Source organism: Microtus pennsylvanicus, chromosome 9 (assembly GCF_037038515.1).
Source record: "Microtus pennsylvanicus isolate mMicPen1 chromosome 9, mMicPen1.hap1, whole genome shotgun sequence".
In the NCBI taxonomy this organism is placed as follows: Eukaryota; Metazoa; Chordata; class Mammalia; order Rodentia; family Cricetidae; genus Microtus; species Microtus pennsylvanicus.
The window spans coordinates 25,990,133-26,018,122 of record NC_134587.1 but is presented as its reverse complement, the minus strand read 5'-3'; the positions used below and the strand labels follow the sequence as shown (position 1 = coordinate 26,018,122).

The window sequence follows — 27,990 nt, the reverse complement described above, 5'->3', positions numbered from 1 at the left end:
TAGAGACAGGGCAATGAGAACAGGAGAATTCTGGGAAGAGGAGTCTGGCAGTCGTGACCCAGCCACAGAAGAAGCAAGATGTGACTGTCTTGCCGAACAAGGTACCAGACACATGGCTAACATAGAGAAGAATAATGAGCTAATATAAGTTATAAGAGTTAATAAGAAGTCTCAGCTACTAGGCAAATCAGTTTATAACTAATGTAGACCTCTGTGTGATTTCTTTGGGACTTAATGACTGCAGGAACCGGGCAGGACAGAAACCTCAGACAACAACAGTATTCTTCAGGATAATCTCAAAGGCAGCTCATTTTGCATTTTCATCCATCTTATTTTTTTCACAATATTTCAATGTGTGTTTCAGCACAGCCAACTTAACCTTTTTCCTTTGCTTAAGTCTTCTTGAGAATGCTGTAAGACTTTTTCCTTTTCTTGGCACCACCATGAAGTCCTAACACAGGATGAAGGGTAGACTCCTTTTGAATGTTGTAGTCAAAGTATGGCATCTTCCAGCTGCTTACCAGCAAGGAGCAGCCTTAGCCAATCAGGAGGAATTCCTTCCTAAACCTGGATTTTACATTTTTCTATAGCATCTGAGGGTTCAACCTCAAGGGTGATGGTCTTTCCCATAAGGGTCTTTATGAAAATCTGTATGTTGGTAGTGTTCCACCACAGGTGGGCAACTGGAAAGCCAAAAACCTGTTTTCTTTATAAAAGTAATTGGCCTTGGTATTTTGAAATAGTGACATAAAACACAAATAATCTCTCCCAACTCTCTAAAATAAAGATTCTAAAATAAAGCTTTAACATTTGGCATGAAAAACTGAGGACCGGTTTAGCACATAATCTTTAGAAAACAAGGATCAATGTAACATGTTTAAAAAATGTAAGGAACAAGTAATGGGTTTCAATAGTACTTACTGCACCCGATGCGGCACCTAAAAAGACAAAACATTTACAGCGGTAAATGACACGCTCCTCAGTAGGTTCAATACTTATTATTTCTTCCTTTCTATTCTTATTAAAGCTCATGAGTTGTCCCTTATTTCCTGTTTACTTGCTTCCCATTCAACGAAGAAAACAAATGAAACATCTATAGCATAAAGCATTTTCAAAACTCGAGTTTTCAATCTCCAAAGTTAACTGTCAGCTGCCAAAATGAGAAACATTCATCTTGCTCTTTGGCTATCTGTCACTCTCACTTAAATTCCTTTCTTTCTTATATATGTTATTAAAATACAATAATGCCTCTCTATTCTCTAACTTTTGTCAAACTCAGTTACTTTAATCTTATGCCTGTGCTGTCATATAGCACCATACTCATGAGATATCACACATACCCGCTTAAAATTTAAATTACAATGAAATACTTCTTCAATTGTACCAGCCACATTTCAAACTCAATTACATGTAGCTAGTAACAACTATATGACAACAATTATAGGTTATAGTATATTTCTACTATTGCAGAAAGTTTTGTTAGTGTCCTACACTACCCCCCCCCACAAAGCTTTATGGCATAAGGGATTTTCAGGTGTTTGTCAGTGACAAAGCTCATATAAATAATTAATTTCTAACTTTAGAAACTAGGCAACTTAAAATTTTAAATAAAAGAGAAAGCAAAGACTGTAAAACAAAACAAAGGCTCACATATATGGAAAGCATTCAACTGACTAGAAATATCAACAATAGAGCCAAAGCATTGGAAAAGTAGGTTGACTACAAACACCAATGAGGTAACAGTCATTTTTGTTGTTATGACTTAAGAATGCAATTATAAATGCCATCTGTCTATCGTCAAAAACTGCAAAAATACAAACCAATCATAAAGATCATTTTAAAAACTAATTTTATATGAGCGGTTTGTCAGAATACATGTATGTACAGCACATTACACCTGGTGCTCAAGGAGACCAGAAGAAGGCATCAGATTCCCTCGGAACAGGAATTTCAAATGGTTGTTAACCATGTGAGAATGGGGAAAGGATGCCAAGTCCTCTAAAAAAATAGCAAGTGCTGAACCCTTCAGCCCCAGATAATATGGAGTCCAACATACACTGTAGACATACCTGCAGCTACATCCATACTGTTTACTCCAGGCTGCAAGAGGAGACATTAAATTACTACCATTCAAATTATTTAAACTACATTTTATAGAAATATGGTACAATGAATCAATTCCACGTGTAATCTATAAGCCACTAACTCAACAACCATAAAATTTCTAGAGGTCAACTCTCAGGCTTGCTATACGTTTCAAAGCATTTTAAGATACTACATGGTTATTAATTGTACAGAGAACCACAGGCCTTCCCTCTCAATTCTGAAATCTACAAAGCTCTGAAAACCAAATCTTATTAATTAGTCAATGAAACTTACCAATACTAAAATATCAGAAATAGGGGCGAAGACTCCACAGGATATTTTTGTAATGTAAATATATGCAAATGTTAATAAAATGTCAATAATTTGATTAAAACACCAAAATCTTACTATTCCAATTAAGTATGTCATACCTATTTATTAAAACCAGTAAGCTCTCAGGAGTTTATACTAATATCATATTTATATACCAAAATATTACATAAGTATAACAATTAAGTCTATTCAAGATCATACCAAGTTAAATTGTAATAGCTGAAGTTTCAATAAAAGGGGGATTTCAAATTAAGTCTTCTCATTTTTAAGTTGAATACCAATTTTTACTAGCATTTAATAAATGTCACCTTTGAAAATACAGACTACCACAGTGGTTTTCTCTCACAATTTAAGTGCCTTGTTTCTTACAGAATTAATTTAATCATTGAACATGTACATATGTTGCAATGTAATGCTCAATTATGATTTCCATGTTATATTTTAGTTTTGAGGTGTCCTACAAACTACATGCACATTATTACTCACATATGAAAGCAATCAGAACTCAGAAAAGAATTATTTTCACAAGATTACCAACCGGTAAGGCAGGTTGCATGGAAGCCTGAGACATATGAGACATCATCATTCCTGACATTACTGAAGACATCATTCCAGGCATCTAAAATAAAAGTTAAAAAATGGTTACCATGTAGGAACAAAACACTTTACAGGATTGCAAGTATAATTTAAGAAACAATGTAACCACTGAAACTATGCTATTTTATTAAACGAATAATATGCTTGCTTAGTAAGTGCTTGTTGAATGAATGAAGAATGCTATACTGATACTGCTCCAATACTTACGTCATAATTCATTTGTATGGTAACAATATTTAAGTAATTTAATTTACTTAGTTAATTTAAATAAGTATTAAGAAGACAGACTTTCTTAGTCTAACTTAAAATTGAGACTATTCATTTCAATTGAACACTGATTCTCCTTTCTTTGAAACAAGAGACTATAAGACAAAAATTTTTCATAATTTTCACCTCTTATTCTTATCTGTACTAAATAAATTTGATAGTAATCTGGTCATTTTCATAATCTTAGATCTTTGGTGCTTAAAATTTAAACACTGATTTAAATAATATATAAATAAAAACCCTAAGTACAGAATAATCCTAAGTACAGAAAAGTACGTAAATACCTGAACATATACTAGTTTGTGAGAATTTAATTTTATCTACTAATGACTGGAACTAAAATCTGAATACATACTAAGCATGAATAAAAATCAGATTGTTTCTTTTCTAAACAATTTGACTCAGTATTCATCTATATTACAAAAAATAAAATATATAGTCCTATATTAGAATTTGACATTAATACATAGAGTATCAAAGGATCTAAGAAACTTGGAGGACAAAAATTGTAATAACCATGAGTATTGAACAAGGAAACTGGTTATTCAAGCTTCAAGTTAAATGAATAAATTATAAAATAGGAAAAGTATAAGCACATTGGTCAATCTAAAAATATAAAATTAGGGAAGAATTTCTATGTGTAGTTTTATTACTTGTTAAAATTAAAATTGAAACAGGTTGTAACACCTGTAGGCTTGCATGGGGTTAACTGATTAAAAAAAGATAAAAATTATCTACTGGACAGAAATTATAATCAGAAGAACGTGATGATTCTTGGAACATATGGTCAAAATAATATTTTATAAAAAGCATAGAATTTGAAAACAAGCACGGACATCTTCAAAACCTAACTAAGAGATTAAAGAAATAACATATCTTATGAAAAAAGCAGCAGCAAACATGGAAGAGTTATGCTTGCTTCCAAAACCATCTACCCTTCAGAGATGCTCACCACCATGCTTCAGAAAACAACAGTGAACTCAACAGATAACTTGTCATGAGAAGCACTTCAAAAGCACAGCAGAAAAGTTTAAAATGGCATATATATATAAAACAAATAAAAAACTACATTCTGAACTAAAACCCTAAGATAATTTTAGAAGTGGAAGTTTAAAACCTACAAAGAAAAATAGTAATTTCTAAGGAGCAAAAAGTACTTTAAAAAGTAGAGTAAGAAGAAAAATCTTCACTAACTTAAGAGACCATTCATAGTATCAACAGACTGAGCAAACTAATATAGCTTCAGTTAACTATCGATTATAACATAAAGACAAAATCCCACTGTCCTTCCTACTTCTCACAATTTAAAACATTATTCACGAGTGTGGAAATCAGTTATGGCTAGAAAATAAGACCGATAGGAAATACAGAGCTACAGTCCTGTAGTTCTTAAGTCCTGGCAGGCAGAGTCTAGTTACATTTGTTTTACCTGACAAAGCTATCTGTGAGCTTTTATTTTATGTAAATAAATATTCTAAAAGTGATGGTATGAATATGAAACTGAAGAACATCAATATATAAGATACTGTATTTCATACATATTGCTTCACATGGAGGGTTTACCTAGCTCTAACTGTAAAGTCTTTTAGATTTCCTATTTGGGACCACCACCTCCTATTGTTAATGTTTACTAAAAAAGGAAAAACTCTTAGTTTAGTTGCTATGATAGTATCATAACAATTTCAGGAAACACATCACTTTCTAAGTACAAATGGACATTCACATTAGCTTAACATGAAATGTATTATAATACATTTTATAAAATCAAAACATGTTGCTTTTTCCATTTCTAGTACTTTGGCCAATATATAAAGTACTATAATAACCATAAGTTTTAGTTATTAAGACCAGAGACAGAGTGTTTGAGGAAAAGTGAACACCAAGAAGCAACAGCCAATGCTCTTAACTATCTCTCCAGCCCTGGAGTGGAGAAAGTTTTAAAGCCAATTATCAGTATGTATTCAAGCCAGGTATTGTGGATAACCCCCTAAATAAATTCTTGTTACTACACTACTGGCCAAAGAAGGAAAACCAAAAGTTCATAATCAGTATGGGCAATCTCCCCAGCAGAATATTCCCTAAAAATAAAAGTACGACTGCAGATGCGAGATTAATAGTAGAGCACTTGTCTAGTATGCATGATGCCTTGCAATCAGTGACCAGTACTAGGAGAATAAAATATTCAGAAGTAGCACAAGTTTGAGGACAATAAATAAATGAGTAAAAACAAAGGCCCACACACAACCTACTCAATTGCTTTTAGCATCCCAGATAGTTTCTCGTTGTAGATATAAATGTGTTTTATTTACCACTTTACATACTTAAAAAAAAAGAACAGTAATAAAAGCAGTATAAATGCCACAGAAATTGAACAAGGTCTGGAGAGATGGCCCAGCAGTTAAGAGCACTGACCACTCTTCCAGAACCCTGGTTTAATAACCAGCATCTACATTGAGGCTCACAATCATCTGTAACTACAGACACAGGGGATCTGATGTCCCCATATCAAAATAACAAAAACAAATTAAAAAACAGTACAATAAAGACAGTACATTTCTGTTAAATATCTAAATAAAAAAAGGTAAATGGTGTTTTTATAATTTGTTAACACAGAGAAAACATTTACTAAGACAATTTCACATGCCTAGTTTTGTTTATTAAATACAACCTATGGAACTTAGAAATTCTAAAGTAAAATAGTTCTTTCCATCTCTTATCTGTGTTTCACATCCCATATTCAGTAACCTATGATCAATGTAGGTCTGAAAATATTACATAAAACTTTAGGCTTAGCAACACCGTGTGCGTGTGTACAACTTCAAGTAAACCTCATTTTACTTAATAATGGCCCTAAACCATAAAAAAAAAACCAGTAAACATGTATAAGGTTCAGTTTCAGGAATCCACAGGAAATCTCGGAACACATATACCTAATAAGAGAAACACTTTATAGCTACCCTTCATGCTCTGAGATTAACTGAATTGATTACATCTTACAATTTTACATTGAGAAGCAGCCTTGCACAGCTATAAAGTCAGACTAGCAAAATTCCTATCTTAATTTGACTACTTAACAGCTTTGGGAACTTGGACCACTTTGACACTGACCTCTCTGGACCTCAATTTCTCATCAACAGCAAAAATATTACCTGATAGGACTTATTTTAAGCCACCAATTGCAAAAATGAATGTAAGGCAATTAAAATTAGTGCTAAGATATGACAGCTACTAGAGTTTCCTCACAGTATTCACGGTTCTAGTACTACCTAATAATGGCTAACAAAATCTCCAAATGTTTATCTCATATAAAATGGCACCGTATTTATATAAAATCTATGCATAATCCTGGTAAATTTCAAATATCTAGATTTCTTATATTACCTAATAAATATCAAACGCTACATAGTTTTTAAATTGTAAAAATGCCAGAACACATTCGGTATAGACACAAATCTTTCTCTAAATATTTTTGAATGGTCAATGGCTGAATCTACATGCACCAGCACCTAAAAACATGAAAGATCAACCAACAATATTTTATTGTAACTCTTAACCTTTCACAATGAATGAACTTTTCATTTAACTTTTTCCTCAGCCATTCCTTCTCTATTTCTCATTTGCTTTGTTCATATTCTTCATTAAAGGTCTCTAGCAAACAGCATGAACTCTTTTATAACCTTGAATAGAAATCAATAGTACATGTAATAAGAAGTTATCCCAGATTTAGTATCAAATTTAATGCTGGCTCCGCAGTGTTAGTGTACAATTCATTTAACTCTCTAGACCATCCAGCTACCAAATGTACCCTTGACTAATAGTCAATTCAGTTTTCAGAAAGGGAGATTAAATTCAATAAGGATTATGAATTTCTCAAAGTTTATATAGACATGAACACAGAATTTATAATCCTTTACAACAGGCAACATAAATATAGTTGAATAAAAATGAATACCATTGTATTTTTTAAAGATAGTTCTAAATTCAATTAGAGAAACAGAAAATAGTGGTGCTTAAGTCTTACAAAATTAAGGGTTTTAAATTTTATACTAAAAAATATAACTTAAAGCCGGTGGGACAGAAGACCATTATAATCTCCTTTTCACGTTCTTCAAGCTATAACCAATATTACACTTATCTGCATCTTTATACTTTGTTAGTATCAAAGGGTAATCTATTAACATTAAATACATCATGTAGAGACAGACTCACTGATAAATACAACACATAATTTTGCTATTACACAATCCTAGCTGATATTTGTTTTTGTAAGTGAAGCACATTCTAAACCAATAAAAAAGATATCATAGTAAACATATAAAACAGCAAGTCTATTAATATCATTACTAACTTAAGTATTATGTATTATAGATGACTTGTCTTTATTATGACTGGTACCGTAAAATATTACCATAAACACATGAGCAGTGTTTTCTCCAATGACCACAAAACAGCTATGTCACTGGGCCATTACTGTACCAAATACTACAGGAAACTGTAATACAAGTATTTGCTTATCCAAATAAAGGAAAAGTATATAGTAAAAAAATATAGTAAATCATAAATTTTCAGGTCCACTCTAATCTTATGAGACTACTATCATGCATGCAGTCAGCCATAAGCTAACTAAAACATTATTATGTAGCACACAGAAATTAATCAAGTCTCATTTACAGAGACAGCAACTTTCCTAGACTACATGATGAAATACACCATTCCAAACCCATTGTCAAAAGGAGCTTAAGGTTCTGAAGATCAGGACCTAATGAATATGACCCTATTTTTACAATAATAATTTTTATTTGAAAAAAATCAAAGTTTAAGACAAATCATATAAAATTTTGTTTAAATGAAAAATGAGAGCCTTAGATACAACAAACTGTATTTCAACCTCCAACAGTTCTGAATTTCTGGCATTATAGATTTTTTTAAAAAGTATTTATTTATTTATTATGTATACAGCATTCCTTCCATGTATGTCTTCAGGCCAGAAGAGGGCACCAGACCCCATTACAGATGGTTGTGAGCCACCATATGGTTGCTGGGAATTGAACTCAGGACCTTTGGAAGAACAGTCAGTGCTCTTAACCTCTGAGCCATCTCTCCAGCCCTGGCATTATAGATTTTTAAGAGAAGTCAGTTTCTACTTTGAGCACACTAAGAAACAATGGATTTAAGCCCACCAAAGCAAATGATCATGTCTCTATTAATTAGAAGTAACCCCTGCTTGAAATAGATGAAAAGTAACAGACGCTAAGTTGACTAATGAAAAAAAAAATAAAATCAAAGACGTATCTATAACCTTTCCAGGAATAGTCCGGAACGCTCAGTATTGCCAGCCACTCCACATGATGGAGGCTTTTAAAAGCCATCTACACATCACACATTTATATTAACATTCTTAAGAGACATAAATGTCTGACAAAAAGAAATATGGAGGTATAATATAAGGTAACCAAATGAAAAACTATGAACAGCATCAACGAGGGGGAGCAATCCGCTAGTACACTTGTGTATTAGAATGTTCACCAAGTGCTAGCAGTATTTCTTATGAATAAGAAGCTCCTAGTGGAAGGTGGTGGGAAAGACACTTAGCGTCTGTTTTAAAAGGTTCCTGCCTGCAAGACTTCCCAATAACAGCATTGTGTGCATCTCAAAGAGGGAGAGCCATTCTTTTGAAATGAGATAGTTTTCTTAGATCACTCCAAACATTAAACACTTCAAAACATTACTGTATTTCAAGCTTTGAATGCATTCACATGTAAATGTTATCATCTAAATGTAGCTGAAATAAGCACATTTGTAGTCTTAGTAAAAAATGTCAAAATCTAACCACAGTATAAAAGTGAAGATAACATTTGTTCTAGGCTACTATTCTTTATAAAGAAAAGTATTTGCTTGAGAAACGTAAATACACAGATATTACCTAGATTTGAGAATTTATTATGTGAGAATTTATTACGTGCCGCTTTTAGGACTGGCTAACATTAAAAATAAAAACAAAGTATTTCAGTAAGGCATCTCAGGAAAACTCTATTACCAATCACCTTTTATGTTATAGTCGTATATGTTAAAATTTCATTCTCAAGGACATGACGAGCTTGAATGAAATAAGTACTCAGATTTCTTTACTTGAAAATAAAAGGAAAGAAGAAAAAGAAACCCCTTATCTACTTGATTTTATCTGTTTTTGCTAAATGAAAAAGCAATGATTCAGATACTAAACACAGTAACAATGTAAAGTTACAAGTAACCTGGAGACACACAGGGATGAGTTACTTTCTACCTTACATTGTAGCAAATAGTATCTATTTGTTTCATTCATTCAACAAGTATTACTCAGCACCCACAATGCACCAAGAATTGTGCTCAGCACCTACAAAATTATTAACAAGAACAACTTGGTTCTTGCTCTGTAGAGCTTATAATCTTTTACTTATTAGGAAAGTAGGAAATCAGAAAAAAGTAAGGAAAAAAATAAAGAAAATGTCACTAAGTGCCAAAATAAAACAGTAAAAATTCCAAGCATATCAAATAGGTATTAAATTACTTAAAGAGGAAGTCAACATTGTTCAAAATTATTTCTGAGGAAATAATTTAGGCAAGCAAAGATGTCATGGTGACAGTGATCATGAAATCAAGAGGTCAAAGCAGCATAAGCTTAAAGTAAAGAACTAATATAACCATTTAAAGCACCATGAAAAGATTAGTAAGAGAACATGCATCATTTATGGTTTTGGCATGTATTAGAGATGATCTTTCAAACTTAAGCTGTGGAATTTAAATACTAGACCACAGATAGAGAAAAATAAAGGAGATTATTGAGCAAAGAAATATATTTTACTTTTCATTTTTTGATAGATTGAAGTCTTGAAAAAAACCAGTTCAAAAACATATGAGCTTCTTAGATGGGAACGGCACACAACCTGGGCTGTTAAAGATCTGTGAGTCTGTCTTACTCAGTATTAAAATAAGATAATTAAATTCAGCTATAAAATGTAATCACTCACTGATGTACTATCAAAAATTCACCCCCCAAAAGCCTAATAATTAATTAGGAGGAATTTTACTTCTGTATCAATCAAAGAAAGTAGATACCATAAATTGTTAAACCTGGAAGGGAGCTCAAGCCTTAATTCATTAAATATTTTTTTTTATTAAAATAAGAGTAAAATAAACACTTAAGAATGAGCCAGCTAATGGAACTCTGTTGGGCAAAGGCAAAACTCAGTTGATAAAGACAACAGAATTTAATGTTCTTGGTGATTAAAAAGCACATACAAAAAGAAAAAGAGAACAAGAAAACATCTTAAAGACAGAATATGTTTTATTCTGAATGGATATGGAGGAAGGCAGCCTTATACACGATCATATTGACAGAAATTTCTTCTGGAAAGTATTTAATATGGTTACTAAGGAAAAATAAAATTTAGTAAATAGTTTTTTTTTTGTTTTTCGAGACAGGGTTTCTCTGTGGTTTTGGAGCCTGTCGTGGAACTAGCTCTTGTAGACCAGGCTGGTCTCGAACTCACAGAGATCTGCCTGCCTCTGCCTCCCAAGTGCTGGGATTAAAGGCGTGCGCCACCACCGCCTGGCAATACGTTTTTTTTTTTTTAAAGAGAGACCCCTCCAAAAACTTGCATACTGTTTAAAGTTCATTTATTATTAAGGCTCTTCCAGTAATACAATCTTCGAATTTTATAACTGACAAGTATAGTATGACTTTCCCAAAAAGTTGGGTGCATTAGGAGATAATTTAATCTACACGATAGGCAACTGAGATAAAATTTAAAAGACATTACAATTAAGTTACATTTGCTATTTCTAGGTATTCACTAATCGCCTGAAATGGAGAAAATGGAATTCCAGCTTATCTTACAAACTAAGTGAAGAAAACCCTGAACAAAACCCTTTTTGAAGTGACTAGCTGCATTTCTTCTTTTGTTTGTTTGTTTGTTTTTCGAGACAGGCTTTTTTTGTAGCTTTGGAGCCTGTCCTGGAACTAGCTCTTGTAGACCAGGCTGGCCTCGAACTCACAGAGATCCGCCTGCCTCTGCCTCCCGAGTGCTGGGATTAAAGGAGTGTGCCACCACCGCCCGGCTGCATTTCAATTTTGCAAGCCAAGTTTTACCCAAGATCACTACTGTCTAGTCTGCATACTATTTTATAAACAAGCTTTAAATTTGTCATATTGAGTAGCATTCAAAGATCATAACCATTCAGCAATACAGACTGCTTTCTATTTTAGTCTTTGGTTGGTCTAAGAAAAGATAACTTAGATGTGGTCAACAAAGCAGATCTCTTGACAGAAGACTGACCTGTTCCAGGACCTTGGTACATATCAGAATCCAGATGCTTAAGTCCCTTGCATAAAAAAAAGTCGCAATACATGCATATAACCTATGGACATCTTGTAAATTGAAATTATCTCTAGATTACTTGTAATAACTAATATGATATACACGCTCTATACATAGGTAACTATATAGTTGTTTTATGTATTGAATAGGGAATACAACAAAGCAAAGTCTGTGTTCTGGAAAAATGTATTTTTCGTGTTCTATAGTTAGTTCAAACAATGGATGAAGAACCCTATAGCTACAGTCAACTATTTTTGAAAATTATATAGCCTTCATTCCCAAAACTAAAAAGTTTTAAGTAAACTTTTAAAAAGATGTATGGCAAGACCATTTATTCACCACCATGAACCATACACCCTACTTCTTCTCAAATATCTGCATTGTGACTACTATTTATTAATAATTCTGAGCATATGCAAATAGAAGAAACGATATAGGAAAATGATCAGTTCATCATTAGGAGAAAGTTCACAGAGCTTGAGAAAGAATCCTAGATTCCTTAAGGATTCATTCAGCTTATCATGCCTTCCTAGTATCATAAAGCTGAAAAAAAGTTAGCTTTACCAAAAGTTAGGACCCATATTTGTTGGTGGGGGGATGAGTACTAGAAAATGAAATAATGGCTATTCTCTTGAGACTTTCAGAGCTAATATCCTAAAGTATTCATTATCCTCACAGGGAACCAACAGAGGGAGAAAGAATTCTAAACATTTAAATAGTCAGGTGTACTTAATGGTGCATAAACATACTAGACTAGAAAAAAAAAGGAGTATAAGACCATGAAGCAAACTTCAGAATATCTGAAGTATCTGAGTAGCAAGTAAACTTGTTAGGAAGGCAGTCACTGGCACAGCTAAAGAGAAGGGGCCATAAAACAAACTGTGACCAGTTTATGCCAATTACTTCAAAAATAAAGTCCGCATTGTAGTGAAAATGACTAACTGGCACCTCAGGTTTGCTAGTGCAACAGCACCATTACAGCAAGGGTAAGCAGGTCAACCCCTTGCAAAACTTACCTTGACCGGCCCAATGGAAACAGAAGGCCCCAGAAAAGAGAGAAGCATCTGGCAGTAGCAAATTGTTTTATTTTATCTTTCTGTGGAAAGAAACTAATTTTAAATAAGAACCAGAGCATTTAAAGAATAAATATCTTTTAAAAGCTCATTATCTAGTTAGAGCAGCTCTACCAAGAAAACAAGAAGGGCTTTGTGCTGCTTAGAGATGGAAAGGTACAGAAGAGGATCAGAGCTGTCTCTGCATCTCCTAGGGAGCTTCAGGTACTGATATTCTAGAGTAACAGAGCAAAGGAATCTTTTACATAAGGAACTCCTGCAGGAAGAACCTTTTTAGTCTGGTGCCTCTGAATAAGAAATTTATACAAAATTAAGGGCTATACTCCAAATATAAAAAAAAATATATACTCGACACTGAGCCATTCTACTTTAAATAAAAACAGAAAACACAAGCTCCTGTTTCCACTGCAATTTCACCAATAACTTTAGTCTTCATTGCTTAGACCATTATCAAAGCCAACAGTACTCATTAGCAAAAGAAAATATACAACTGGTTTTCCATAATATTTTGTTAACCAAAATTTTTCATGACTTATCAAGACATTCAAATGGGATGACCCAGCCTGCCCAAGGATCTGTGTACTATAGAACCTTCCATAGGACACAACTGCTCATGGAACTGAAGCTCTGGCCTTTCTTCATTCAACACTTCTAAATTAGAAATAGAAATTCTGTCTACCAGTGTCACTGACTCAGCTACAATCTTTCAATCCAAATCACTCCCACAGAATGTCCATTTTCAATTTGTGCTAGAGACACAAGGGGCAACTCACAATTAGGAGTGTAGAAGCAGTATCATTTTAAAAATCAGGTAGAAAATGAGCTACCTATTTCGCACTGTCCAGGGAAGAATTAGTAATAGAGCATAAAATCCCTCCACACCCAACAAAAGGAAGATATTCCAAGAATAAAATTCATTCTAAATGAAAATCCTGAGTAATTGCTATTTTTCTGATGCTACACATTTACATGGTTCACCAAAATCATTCGATATGTGTGTGTGTATATATATACACACACACATATATATTTACTCATAGACCATTAACAATCAACCTAGAAGTCACTAAATCAAGGAGCCTATACGTATAATGTCCCTTTAAAGATTTTGATTTTCAAGACAGGGTTTCTCTGTATTTCCTTGGCTGTCCTGGGGAACTCACTCTGTAGACCAGTCTGGCCTTGAACACAAGAGACCCTCCTGCCTCTTCCTCCCCAAGTGCTAGGATTAAAGGCGCGTGTGGGTGTGTGCCACCACACCCAACTTAAGATTCTTTAGATCTTAATTTTGTTGAGGAAAATAATTTTTTTGTACAGTATTACTACATTCAAAATTTGGTCACAATGATGCTCAACATGACTTGTCTGAAAACATGTGGCTATAAACTAACCCTTCAATAGCTGGAAGTCCAGCACTGAACTACATTTTAAAATCTCCACACAATAAAACAGAAATGAACAAAACTAAGTAAAGAACATATTCTTACTTGTCCCATTGGAGGTCCTCCCATAGGGGGCATCATCTGTGGCATCATTCCATGAGGTACGGGAGGCATGTTTGCTCTCTGACCCATAGGGTGCATCCCCATTGGTGCGTAATGCATGCCAGGATGCCCCATCTGAAAAATATGAAAACATGAAAAGACACTGAGTAAACGTTTTTTTTTTTAAAAAATCAATGACCTATATGGCACAATATCAAGTTAAGTTATTATATTAGCATATACAAATATTAATCTTAAAATAAACTATAGTGGTTATTTTAAAGAATCTGAAAGTTAACAAAGTAAATCCATTATCGGATTACAGCCCCCTCATCTGCTCAATGTTAAATGACGGCCTAGCCTTGGTGGCTATGGAATTCCAACTTAAGAACACAACTTTGTCCCCTTTATACATATAGCCACCTTATATTACTTAAAATTACATTAATTTGGATGAGGTTTTGACATAAAACAGAATGTGGGTACCCAAGAGTAACTTCATTGGGAGATAAATATACTAGTTCGGAAGTCAAATCTGTTAATACAGGTAAAATATCAAGACTGTCATTCTGTCCCAGAAACTAAATGTAAATAACAAACTGACCCGTTTCGTAAACTTCTGGTGATATATATATGTACGTACACATACAGACATATGTCCATTGTTCCTCGCCCGAAACTAAACACCCGCTGTCAATTCTCCCAACAGAATCCCCCACCACTACTCCCGGCGAAAAGAAACGATGGCAGCTTCTCTCTCAAGTCCCAGGGACTTAAGGCACCCGACGGTAAAACAGGCCTAGGGCTCTGCCATACAAGCCCGCCGGGGAGCCAGCACCTTCCGAAGGTGTCTGTGTAGGCCCAGACCCCTGGAACGTCCCAGGTCCCACGTCCGTCTTTGTGCATTCCCGCCCTCCAGCCCTCTCTCCTGGGACGCAGCCCACCATCTGCAGCTCTTCCTGGTACACTCTCCTCCTTTCGGAGAAAGCTTCCTGTTTCTCTGACTCGGTTTTTCATTGTGCCGCTTTCCCCTACCCCGCCGATCCCTTACCGAGGGCCGTCTCCTCAGGAAGCCGTCAGCAGAGACCCAAGAACTGGAGCACAGGTTTGAGCCGGACAATCTCCGCTCCCCGTCCCCGGGACCCCGCGAGGGAGGTTGGCTCTCCATTTCACTCACCATGAGGCCTCCACGCTCGGCTCCAGTCCCCGGCCTCATCGTCGGGCTCAGACTGCTCCGTCGGCGGCCACTGCCGCTGCACATACCAACAAGCAGCGATCTGAGTGGCTGGCGCCCGCCGGGGCCAAAGGGTAAAGGCTGCCCTGAGCTACGGGGCGGGATCAGCGGGGCCAATAAACTGACAGGCTTCCCTGCTGTCCAATCAGAGCGCGCGGCCGACACGCAGCTCTGCGGCGATTCGCCCCCGGCCTCGGCCTCGCACGGCGTCGCCTGCATGGAGAGGGGGGAGGGGGACGGAGGAAGTTTCTGCGTCGAGGGCTGAGCCGGGAAAACTCCACCAACTTCCCCCAGGAAAGGGGACAACGGCCGGGACCCGGCTTCCGGGGCTCGAACCACCGCACCCCGCTGGGGGTGCGGCAGTGGCGTCCTGCCACCTTCGCCACCCCCCCGCCCTAGTTACGTTCGCCCCACAAACCTGAGGCCACCGAGGGTGGGGTGGGGGCGGGGGAAGCGGCACCCAGCGTTATCGGCCTAGTGCGCGCGCGCGCGCGTGGGGCAGGCGTGGGGAGGGGTCCTGTGCTCCGAGGGGGGGGGAGCTCGAGCTCTGCGCGCGCCCGCCCGCCCGCCTGCCCGCGGCTGAGCGCGCGCCCGGGCGGAGGGAGGTGGCGCGCGCAGCGTCGCTGGCGGGGAGCTCGAGGGGCGGAGATGGCCGGCCGGAGGGAGAAAGCGATTGGCAGTTAGGACGCGGCCGAGCCGAGCCCAGCCCGGGGAGCTGCTGTTATGGGGGACGGGCGGTGCGAGCCGACGGGACCCGAAAGGGCCGAGGAAGTTCGGCTGTGTGTGGGAGCGGGCCGCGGGCGCGCGCTCCACAGGAGCCCCTCCGGAAGAGGCACCCGCCGCGCTTGGCGGCGGCCGCTCGCGCGCCCCCGCGGCCCCGCGCGCGTTGGTTTCGCCCGACGGCAGCCGTCGCTGATTGGCCGTTGCCGGGACGGGGCGGGGCTGCGGCGGACGTTCGACCTCCTCGGGTCTCTCCGTCTTTCCCGCCATGTCGTTTATGGAGCGTGCGGGGTCCGCGTCCGCGTCCACGCGACGGCGCCGCCAGGTCACCCCCGGCCCCGTGACTCGGCGGGTGAATTCCAACTTCACTAGGGGGGATGGCTGGGGTGAGGGCGATGTCGACGAGGACGAGGGGTGCGACCAAGTGGCCCGCGATTTGCGGGCAGAGTTCTCAGCCGGGGCGTTGTCGGAGCCCAGGAGGGCCCCGCCTCTCCAGCGGCTCGGGGACGGGTCTCCCGTCCTGCCCGAGAAGCGCAATGGCATTTTCCCGGCCACTGCGGCCGCCAGAAGCCAGCCTCGGCGGTGGCCCGTCCAGGTCCTTTCCATTCTCTGTTCGCTGCTCTTCGCCGGCCTCCTTGCCTTTCTTCTCGCCATCGCCTACCTGATCGTTAAAGGTACTGACCGAAGCCCAGGCCTTGGAAGTCTGTCCAGGGTCAAGTCGAGCCAGTACAGCACTCGCCCCCATTCAACACATTTTCCCCAAAGCTTTCCCTCGAAACTACCTTTCTTCGCTCTTTTCTCCTTTTGTCTTCTCTCCCTAGCTGGACAGCCCTGCTCCATAATGAGAGCCATTTCGAAAGGATTTCATTCACTAAATCCACACTCTAAAGAAATGTAGAGGCATTGAACACTTGAGTTGAAACATTAGCACGTCTATTTGATCAGAGTCCGTGGTTTTTTCATGAAAAAATAGACTGTATGTGTTCTAAAGCTGATTCACAAATGACCGTAGAGAAATCGAAGGACAAGGCTTTCTTCTCCGCATCCCAAATGTCTACTTTTATAGACAATAGCTTTTCTGTGTTTGTAACGAGGTAGAGTAGTTGCAGGGCAGAGTGTTCTGCCGGGTCAGAAACTGACATGCTGGCCAAATAGGAACGCTCTCAAAGACACTCTTCAGCCCTTCCCCTATTTGAGTTTGTGTGGTTAGTGTTCATTATACTGGAAAGAGATTTGAATTTAGAGCTGATAGTCTTGACTTTGCCAATTTATTGCTAAATAGAAACCTCAAAACAGTATCTTGTATTGAAAGGATTCAACACTTTGTCACATTTACTACTGAAAATTAAATCTGTTTAATCCCAGTTTTGCTTTATTTTCTCCCAGCCCCTAACGGGATGCAGGTAGCCCTTTGACAGGTTACCATTGTTTGAGGGGATTTTTGTTAGGAAGACAGGCAGATTACTTCTTCATAATATGTTATTGGGCTGTTAACTGTGGGTCTTAAAAGTTTGACTGCCATTGCTTCAAATCTCTGTCAACACCTTTGACCGTTTTTTTTTTCACTTCAACCCTGAAGTGCCCACAGTTTGTCTTTTGCAATATAAAGTTATATGCTCATAAGTACAAGTTTATCACAGAGGCCATTAGTATTTTGGAGACTGGAGCAAGGAACTAAAGTCAGAGTCTACTGTGCTCTTAAGTTTCTTTTGTACAAACGGTATTCAACACAACCCAGGGGATAAACGTTATTCTTGTAAATAAACAATGATTCTTGTAAAGGTATTTGCTTGCTGAAGGTGGTAAACGAGAAGTAGAAGTTCACTCTGACTTCAGGCTACCTTTGACAGTTGAACAGTGTCTTCAGAGCCTTTGGATATTCGTGTCTTGAAGAAGTACTACTCTGCTACCTAAACCTCTTTTTGTATTTACAGAACTGCATGCAGAAAATTCGAAAAATGAAGATGATGTAGATACTGGGCTGTTAGGTATGAACTGTTCATTCTGTTCATCCGATCACTTATTTTTTGTTTTCCTAAATTATATTTAAGTTATACATGCTTTGGGATAAAATCGTGTATATATACCATGTGGAAGTGATTCATTAGCATTTTTCATATATATCATTGTTATAAATGTTATTAGACTTCCTTTTTAGATAGACATTTAGATACTTTCCATAATTTTATAATGGGTCACTAATGTGTATGTGTGTGAGACAAGGAAAGCCAGGCGCTTATTCGTCCTGGCCCTGCTAGCTTAGCCCCAAAATAACCACACCACACAGAATTAAATTAAATTACTGCTTGGCCCATTAGCTCTAGTTTCTTACTGGCTAACTCATATTAGTTTAACCCATTTCTATTCATCTGTGTATCGCCACATGGCAGTGGCTTACCAGGTAAAATTCCCAGCATCTGTCTCCAGTGAATCCATGGCATCTCTCTGACTCCGCCCTTCTCTCTCCCAGCATTCAGTCCAGTCCCTCTGCCTACCGAAGTTCTGTCCTATCAGTAGGCCAAGACAGTTTGATTATTCATTAATGTTAATCACAGCACACAGCAGACTCCCACATCATGTGTGTACAGGATTCAACATTACTGTGCGTTACTTGCATCTGGCAAATCATTAAGTAGTTTCTAATTATGCTTTGGGAGAGGCTTCCAATTCTTCAGGAATTTAGAACTAGAAATTTGATCACAGATTTAGCCAACATAAATAGTATCTGAAACAGACTTCAGAAGAATTTAATGTTCACATGTTTTTGTAAGCAGTTTCTTTTGAGATAAAAATTTTAAAGTAAGAATTATTTGCCATTAATGTCCAGGTAAGTTTCTAGTGTCCAAAATGTCATACTTTATGTAGTTTATGGCTTTCCAGTGGGGAGGGCTATTATGATACCTGTCTCTCTCACAGATGGCTTTGAGGAGTTTACCTACTTGGCGTATTTTATTATTAAAAATCAGGACTGAGGAAAACAATTATTTTAACAGCAGAAACAACTATGCCAAGACAGAAACCTCTGAGTCTCTGATCAAGAGGAGAGTAAATAGAGTAATAGGTTAATTCTGTCAGATTCATGGGGACCAAGTAGGCATAGTTTGACTTGTAGAAAATATATCTACTGTAGTATATGGGCAGATAATTTCCCCCCCCCAAAAAAAAATTCTTTAAAGAAATCTGTAGTAATAGGAGCGGCGGGGCTGCGTCCCCAGCACCCCAGTGGTTTGCTAGCTTATGCCCCGAAATAATTACACGGACACTGTATTCTTTTAAACACTGCTTGGCCCATTATATCTAGCCTCTTCTCGGCTAACTCTCGCACCTGGACTAGCCCATTGCTAGTAATATTTGTAGCACCCCAAGGTGCGCTTACTGTGAAGATTCTAGCCCACGTCCATCCTGGGTTGGAGCTTCATCGCATGTGCCTGGGAGAGGGGAGCATGGCATCTGCTCCAGAGAGCAGTGCTGTCAAGTCTGAGCTCACTTCCTCTTCCTCCCAGCATTCTGTTCTGTTTACTCCACCCACCTATATTTTAACCTATGAGAGCCAAGCAGTTTCTTTATTTTTTTTAACCAATGGCCTTCCTCCATCACTTCCCCTTTTTCTGTTTAAACAAAAAGAAAGGAAGGCTTTAACTTTAACATAGCAAAATTACATATAACAAAACAGTTATCAAGTAAAAATTACAATAATCTTTATCATAACTAAGGAAAACTATAACTAACTATTCTTAACTCCATCAAAGACTCCAGAAAGGTACAATATTACCTAAGCAAACAAGAAAAAGGCAACTTTTAAAACTCTAGAAATGACAGAGACATCTCGCTGCCTGGACAGTCACCCAAAGTTCCTCTGTACCGTTGGGGCATCCATTTTCGGCCTACAGGCCCATGGTATCCAGAGACATTTCCATGAAGCAGGACATTTCAAAGTCAGTTCAGTCACTATCTGTTGTGTCCGGCAGAATGTCTCACAGACTCTTTCATGAATCAGGAACCCCGAAAGATCATCTCACCTTTAGGCAAGTTCAGTAGTCCTCTCTCTGTGGGTTCTCTGTGTCCAGTTTATGCAATAGTCCAGGCAAGAACAGTTTCTTGCCCAAATGGCTATCAAACTCCATAAGGTGCCTCTTCGATGCCCATCTTCTTCTTCTTTTTTTAATATTTATTTATTTATTTATTTATTGATTGATTGATTGTGTATACAATATTCTGTCTGTATGCCTGAAGGCCAGAAGAGGGCGCCAGACCTCTTTACAGATGGTTGTGAGCCACCATGTGGTTGCTGGGAATTGAACTCAGAACCTTTGGAAGAGCAGGCAATGCTCTTAACCACTGAGCCATCTCTCCAGCCCCGCCCATCTTCTTCTTGAAGTAGATTGGTGCTGCCAGGAGCAGACATGTCTCATTGTCATGAAAAGTCCTAAGTTATTAAAATATTTAATAGCATATTCCGTAGTCTTTGAAAGATATGAAGAATGCCGATCTAAGCTGAAATATATATCTATATATCTAGAAAATCTAACTAACATGACTACAAACTTGACTATTATGATTATCTATTAACAATCTATATTTCTAATTATACATTACATTTTTAAATGTTTAAATGAACTACACAATCACAGTACCTTAATCAAGATCAGAAACACATATACATATAACAAAATTGACCTTAAATCTCTATCAATAAAGCAAAATCTATACTAATGCAAATTATTCATACCTATATCATATCCCCCTTTAAATGTAAAAGAACGTTTATAAACCATATTTGGGAACATGGGCGCAGTTTTTTCTCTCCAAACTGCTTCCTGCTGAATGGGGGCGTCGTTAATTAGGTCTTTCATGGTATAACCTGTGTGCTAGTTTCATCTCAGTTGGCAGTTGAGCGAAGCAATTTTCTGAAGATGTTCACAGCAACCCTTCAGGAGGACGTGGTCCATCATACCATATCGGAATAGAAGAAATGAACAGGGTCTCATCCTCTGTGAAAACAAAATAAGAAACTCCTTTCCAAAGCATCATGTCCTTAGATCCAAATTTCAAAGTCAAGGCATTTTCAAAATATCTATGTTGGATTAGTTCAGCAGCATTTATAAATAAGTATCTTTTAGTAGCTTTTGCTCTTTCCTCAGCATTCAAACAATTCAAAGAGAGCATAATAGCACACAGTATCAAAAGTCTCTGTGTATTTTCCATCATCATGCGGCTTTATTTTAATCTCTATTTCATTTCTTTTTACTTCTATTTTATATTCTCTGTATATCTTTGACCTGGAATAACTCTGTGGACCAGGCTGTCCTTGAACTCTCAGAGATCCGCCTGACTCTGCCTCCCAGGCATTTGGGATTAAAGGTGTATGCTACTACACCTTGAACTCACAGAGATCTGTTTGTCTCTGCCTTCTAGGCACTGGGATTAAAGGCGTGTGCTACCACACCTTGAAGTCACAGAGGTCAATCTCCCTCTGCCTTCCAAGTGTTGGGATTAAAGGTGTGTACTACCACACACAACAACTCTCTTCCTTTTTTTTTTTACTTTAAGAACTTCAACTTTTAGCTTGCATATATTTTTAATACACTGTAAACCATTTAGAAATTTTCTTTGTCTTTGAATCTCTCTTTACTGTATATCTCTCTTTTTCTGACCACATGAGTCTTTAATTTACCAAGCAATCTCAGTAGGACTAAAGCCGTGGCTTTGCCAGCTAGATCCAGTCCATTCCTTAGCTTTCCAACCTCATGGCTGATGTACTGGCTGTAGCTATGTTTACTGCCACAACTCTATGGCATTTCAAGGTTCCTGCCAGTGAGTAAGGTGCAGCAGCCTGTGCTTGCAAACCGCACGAACCGCCTGCGTAAAAGAGTCAGAGTTTGCCCTGGCAGGACAGCCCAGAAAGCCGGCATTTTTAAATGGCGCAGCTTTTTTTCCTGCTATTGCTGAAAACCGAAAAGAATGCGTTCAGCTTTTTGTCAACACCGTTTAAGTGTTTCATGGCAGGACCTCTTAAGAGCTGCAGGGTTTTGCAGCTGAAGCTGAGTCAGGAAGCCTCTCTTAGATGAGAGTGCTTGCTTGCCTCTAGCAAGCAGAGCAGACCCGAGAAATTGCAGCTACCAAGAAAACACGCTTTACTCTTTCCCAAGCTTTCTCAGGCTTTCAGTGGATTCAGTTGTCCACACGTCTGGGCGCCATTCATGTGAGAATAATTTAATCATTTCACATTATTTATAGGTATTCTTATTACTAGTCTTTTAGTGTAAGTATTGCTATTAGATCTGTTACTTAATATTTCACTGAGACACATGTAAAGTTTATCACAAAACTGCCTCAATGGTTTGATAGTAGGTTGATTTATTTTGTTTTCCTAGAAAAGTAATTTGAACACAGTAAGTACTCTACCATGAGAAGAGTTCTCTTCCTATAGACTTAAAAATTTTGAGTACCATAGATATTTTTGAATCCTAATCTAGTGCTGGGATAAAGCTCAGTATGGTAAGAATGTAGCAGCATTAGTAGCATTTCTGTTTTGACATGGCTAAGACGCAGTCTGGCAGCCAGGTGGCGGTGGCACATGTCTTTAATCACAGCGGGAAGCAGAGGCAGGCGGATCTCTGTGAGTTCCAGGCCAGCCTGGTCTACAAGAGTGAGTTCCAGGACAGACTCCAAAGCTACAGAAAAACCCTGTATCAAAAAACCAAAAACCAAAAACCAAAAAAAAAAAAAAAAAAAAAAAAAAAGGAAGAAAGAATCTGATACACATTTTTTTTTCTTAGTGCCTTTGGATTATGATTCAGCCTAAGGTTGGATCCAAAGATTTTTTTTTTAGCAGATACTCAAAGGACCATGTCATGTGCCCCCCCTCCCCCACTTTTCTTTCTAAGCTCATTTTTTAAAAAATGTATTAAACCTTGAAAGTAGGGGCTAAAAAAGCGCTTGCTCCTCTTACAGAGGGCACCAGTTCTGTTCCCAGCACCCATATCGTGACTCAAAATCGTCCATTAGGCTAGTGTCAAGGAATGTAACCTGACCTCTGTTTTCTTCAGGCACACAACTGATACACATATACACATGGCAACAGAACACTCACACACTGGGTGGTCTAGAGAAATGACTCAGTAGTTAGGAGCACTTGCTGCTCTTTCAGAGGAACTAGATTCAGTTCTCAGCACCACATAGTGGCTCACAACAATCCATAACTCAGTTCCAGAGCATCCACTGCTTTCTTACTGACCTAAAGACACTAGGCATGCACATGGTGCATAGCGTATATTCAGACAAATAATCAAAACAATGTAAAGAAGATTTGAAAAAAGTTCTGAAAGGTAACTTGTAACAGATTAATGAGCAGTGTAAGCCCTAATACCTGTTAGGAAATCTTACTTCTGAAGTTGATTTAGTCATCTTTTTTTCTCTGAAAAAATTCTTCATGGGAAGCTTGTATACAGATTTGTATTTTGTTATTGTGATTGTATGCCTCTTTTGTTTTTTAATGAAAAGGTTTGTTAGGACAGTTTTTGTTTTGTTTGGTTTTTGAGACAGAGTTTCCTTGTGTAGCCCTGGCTGTCCTAGAAATCTCTGTAGACTAGGCTGGCCTCAAATTCAGAGGTAAGCATTTGGGAGAGTTAGTTGATCTGATTGACTAACATCATAGCATTAATATAGCACAACTATATTACAGACGTAATCAGGCAGGGTATTGGATGGTATTGATCACACTGCAGACTTTATAGATGTTGGGCTCTCCTTTTAATAATTCTGCAAATCATCCCTTTGAACGTGCTTTTCCAGGGAGGTTAATAAACTTACTTATTTAATACGCATGCCACTCAATCCTCTTTAAAGGTTGTTCTCGGGCCAGGTTGATTGTCCTAAACATATAAATTTTGTTATATCATTTTGCTTGTTAGTTTTCCACATTTTCTCACATTTGACAACTTAGTCTTGTTTCTAACATTGTGGTATTTCCAGCAGTCTTTAATGTTTCCCAGCATGTAGTGTGAAAACCTTTCAGTTTATGCAAACTTGGAAAAATACTTAAGGAAGTACTTGGAATTGCCTTTAGCAGAAAATACTTCATCTACAATATGTAGGGCTAGTATTTTTATATGCATGGCATAGCTTATACAAAAATTTTATTGTGAGACTTGATGGACAGCTTTTAGTGACTAAAGAAGCTTCTGGATTGGGTCTGTTGTGTTCCTTATAACTACTTCAGCTGCTTAGGCAGCTGAAGATGATGGTTTGCTTGAGTTCAGGAGCTCAAGACCAGCCTGGGCAACATAGGAAGAGTCCTAGAACAGAATAAAACAAATCAACTGACACATACATACATGCATACACACATACACAGCTTCTAAACATGATTTTATGTGTCTGTATGCATGTGTGTGTATGCATGCCCATCATTCCTTAACATTTGGTATTTAACATTAATTTCCTTGTGTGGCCAAGACCAGATTGACTTTTCAGTAACAAGTTATTCTTGTTTTTGAGTTACTTGTATAGTTTGTATACATAACAAATTTCCACATCTTTGCCCATGTTCAGGGAAGAAATAATTGACAAATACTGGGTTCAGTCTTAAGTGAAATCACTGAAAATTTCAACTTTCTTTTTCAGAGGAATAAATGAGGCTCCTTCCATCATGACTTTACGATACAAAATTTTAGAAATATGGTTAAATTTTTAAAGAAAAGCCAAAGTTCTGGAGCTGACATGGAGTAAAATAGATATTAGGAAAAGCTCAGTTTTTCCTTAGAGTGAAAAATTACCTAAACTCAGAATTTGATATTTCCAGTGTATTTTAATTAAACCCACAAATTATTATGGAAAAATACAGTTTTCTTTCACCTGTGCGGGGTAACACAAATTATCTCACATAAATATCACTAATAAGTTATATCTGTTATAGTACCCTCTTTAAAAACTTGTATAACCTCATTAAAGAATAACTAGGGAAAAGAAAAGTAAACAGACTGGAAGGATGGAGCAAAAATGATAGTTTATCTGGGTTTTGGATTATGGATTGTTTTTCTGATTTTTAATAATATTCGTATCAAATGTAACTGTCAAGCAGAAAAATACTTTAAAAAGAAAAACTTTAGCAAGGCCTGGTAATGCATGCTGGGAGGCAGAGACAGGAGAATCATAAGTTCAAGGTTATCATCAGCTACATAGTAGTATCAAGGCCAACCTGGTGTATAAAACCTGTAGCAATAAGACAAAAAAAGCACAAATTCAAATTGATTTAAAATTGTATATTTTACAGTATACATTTTTAAGTTTTAACCTTCATACCGTGAATATGCCAAAAATACTAATTTATTTAAACCACTTTATGTCCATCAAAATGTTAGTTCCCCAAAAATGAATGAGACTGTTTGCTTTTGTATATTGAAGAAGCAGGTACAAAGAACATAGAGTGAACAGAGTTGGCCATTAGTTGTTTGAAGCTGAGTAATAACACACATATGAGTTCATCATACTTTCCTCTTTAATGCAAAAAGTTTATAGAAATACAGACAGTTGCTAATATTTATTTGAAAAGTAACCATACCCTGAAACTAATGTGAAAAATGCACTAACAAAAAGATTTGAGTAGGAAATGTGCACTCTCCCCCGCCATTGCATTAGTTGAAAACACTGAGTCCACCAAGTTTCAGTTGATGGAAAAGATGAAGTTTCATCATTATATCAACTAAAAAGTTGAGCTTAAGAGAAGACAGGTGTGTGTACTTAGTTCACACTGAAAGTCTTGAACATATGTCTATATATTGTGCTATGTCATTTGCAACATTGTTGAAGTACTGATAAGACTGTAACTGTGTGTACTGATAAGAGCCTTCAACAAAGACTGCTCCATGCAAAAAGCAAAGTGAGAATCTTACTTCTGGGTAATATACTGAGAAAATAACTTCAGCCGAGGACTTTGTGTGTTATGTTTCCTGTGTCTGTTTGCTTGCACAGAGATCCCAGCACGCTCCGAGTTGTTAGCTGTAGGGATGGCATACTAATGATGTTAACTGAGCTTTCATTTTGGAGCTATCCTGACAAAATTGTTGTTTACTTTTCTGGCTTTTTTCCCCTACTTATTTGTAGATGAGTTTTATAATTTTCAGAACCATAGGCACTGACAGACTACAATAGCAGTGCAGCCTTAGCCTTATTATTATGACATGACTTCCTCATCATGCAGCTTTTTATTATTTGAGAATGAATATAAAATAATTTAAATGTCTGTTGATGACATTGTACAATAATAATCAGAATGGACAATGTCAAGAATATTTTTTGCATGTGTGAGTAACAGCTCTATTTATGAAAAAGTCACTTATAAATAATAGGTAGAGAAAAATGATATGGCTACTCACAAGAATAGTTTTAGTCAATTTGACAGGTTTGCTCTGAAAGCTCTGAGATAGAAAAGCCTGGTTGGTTTAAGTAGCAAGATACTGAGTTTTAAATGATAGTTCCTTCCTTGCCTTTTTAAGATATGTATAAGTTTCATCATGTTATAACAGTTTGTAATAATTGGTTTTCTTTACATTTATTTTAGAGACTATGTAAATTATACTAATCTTGGAGTAAACTTTCTTGTTATGTTTACCTCTCTTTGGAGATATTTAAGTAGCAAATGACACTTACTTGCCAGTAGAAACATTGCAAAATTGAAGTTCACAAATTTTGTGAGTTTTGCCATGTTCTCACTAGGTAACAAGAAGGTTGAATCTCAGCCTTTATTGTGATTCTTGGTCCCAGGTTGGGCTAAGATCCTAGAGCCTGGTTACTGTGCCAGAGTTTTGAAATTGAGGTGAATTCTGACGACATTTGCTGAAGTGAGTTACTGTTGAAACATCTTGCATTCTGTTTAGGATGTCCTTTTAGATGTAGTACTTAAATCATAGGACCACTGCTATTTCTGTGCCCCACTTAGAGGTATCTGTAGAGTGATCTTTGAGCCATTTGCCAAGAGGTACAAAACCACCTTCCTTTGTAGTGTATCGTCTTTTCTGGATGGCTGTGCTAGGAAGCCCAGCAGCACTCTTCCGTCTTTATATCTCAGGTTTGGTGCAAACACAAGCACATTTATTCCAAGTAGGAACATCTTTCTGTGTACGCCACATAAACAATTCATCTGTATTCCAAAACGTTCATTATTTTTTTCCTCTTCTAGAAGTTTGTTTACCCTTCCATCACTGATTATATCTGTATACTAGCTTTGTAATTTTATAACATAAAAGTCAGAGATAAGGTATTTCTCCTTTCTGCCTTGCCACAGACTTCTTATGGGGTAACTTTAAAAAGGGGGGTGGGGTGGGGCAGGAAAAGAGGAACCATCAGCATTTAGGTTAATCTTTTTCTTTTTGTGTGTTTTTTTATGACAGGGTTTTTTTTGTGTGTGTGTGTGTGTGTGTAGCCTTGGCTGTCCTGGAACTAACTCTGTAATCCAGAACTCACAGAGATTTGCCTGTCTCTGCCTCCTCAGTGCTATAATTAAAGGTGTGTCCCACCACTGCCAGGCCAGTCTCTTAAAACACTTCTACACTTTCTTACTGTTTCATGTCTTACTCTCTACATGTCAGCATTGTTGTCAGTGTTATTAATTTCATATGATACATAAACAGCTCAGCGCACATATTTCTTACCTGCTTTTTGGTAAAATATTCCCTAAATCGTTTTTGGGTAGCCAGGAAATTGTTAATTCTTGTTATCCTTTGATGATCTTTTTCTTTCTTTCCGGGACTCTGAAAGCATCTCGTAAGCTTTTAGTAAGAATATACCTTGGTGAACTTCTCTTATCAAGAAGCAGTCAGAGCTGGGCATGTGGGTGAATC

The 27,990-nt window shown here is 37.7% G+C and overlaps 2 protein-coding genes across 16 annotated transcripts in view; one reads left to right on the top strand and one right to left on the bottom strand.

Moving 5' to 3' along the window:
* The window catches only part of Prpf40a (pre-mRNA processing factor 40A), a 40,088-nt gene extending 24,187 nt beyond the window's left edge, over window positions 1-15,901 (bottom strand). For 2 of the 15 annotated variants that reach the window (XM_075985197.1, XM_075985201.1), the window contains exons 1-5: window positions 15,248-15,708; window positions 14,200-14,331; window positions 2,957-3,037; window positions 2,070-2,100; window positions 922-938 (exon numbers count right to left, since the gene is read on the bottom strand). In XM_075985197.1, coding sequence (XP_075841312.1) covers window positions 922-938; window positions 2,070-2,100; window positions 2,957-3,037; window positions 14,200-14,331; window positions 15,248-15,649 — 663 coding nt within the window. In that variant the 5' untranslated portion in view covers window positions 15,650-15,708. Of the gene's footprint in view, window positions 1-921; window positions 939-2,058; window positions 2,101-2,956; window positions 3,038-14,199; window positions 14,332-15,247 lie in introns of all 15 variants that reach the window. The other 13 variants (XM_075985205.1, XM_075985210.1, XM_075985198.1 and 10 more) reach the window with 10 other exon arrangements.
* A 395-nt stretch (window positions 15,902-16,296) lies between these two features.
* Arl6ip6 (ARF like GTPase 6 interacting protein 6) overlaps window positions 16,297-27,990 on the top strand; it is a 30,631-nt gene continuing 18,937 nt past the window's right edge. The window contains exons 1-2 of the mRNA XM_075985212.1: window positions 16,297-16,824; window positions 18,085-18,138. Of these exons, the coding sequence (XP_075841327.1) occupies window positions 16,419-16,824; window positions 18,085-18,138 (460 nt within the window). The 5' untranslated portion in view covers window positions 16,297-16,418. The remainder of the gene's footprint in view (window positions 16,825-18,084; window positions 18,139-27,990) is intronic.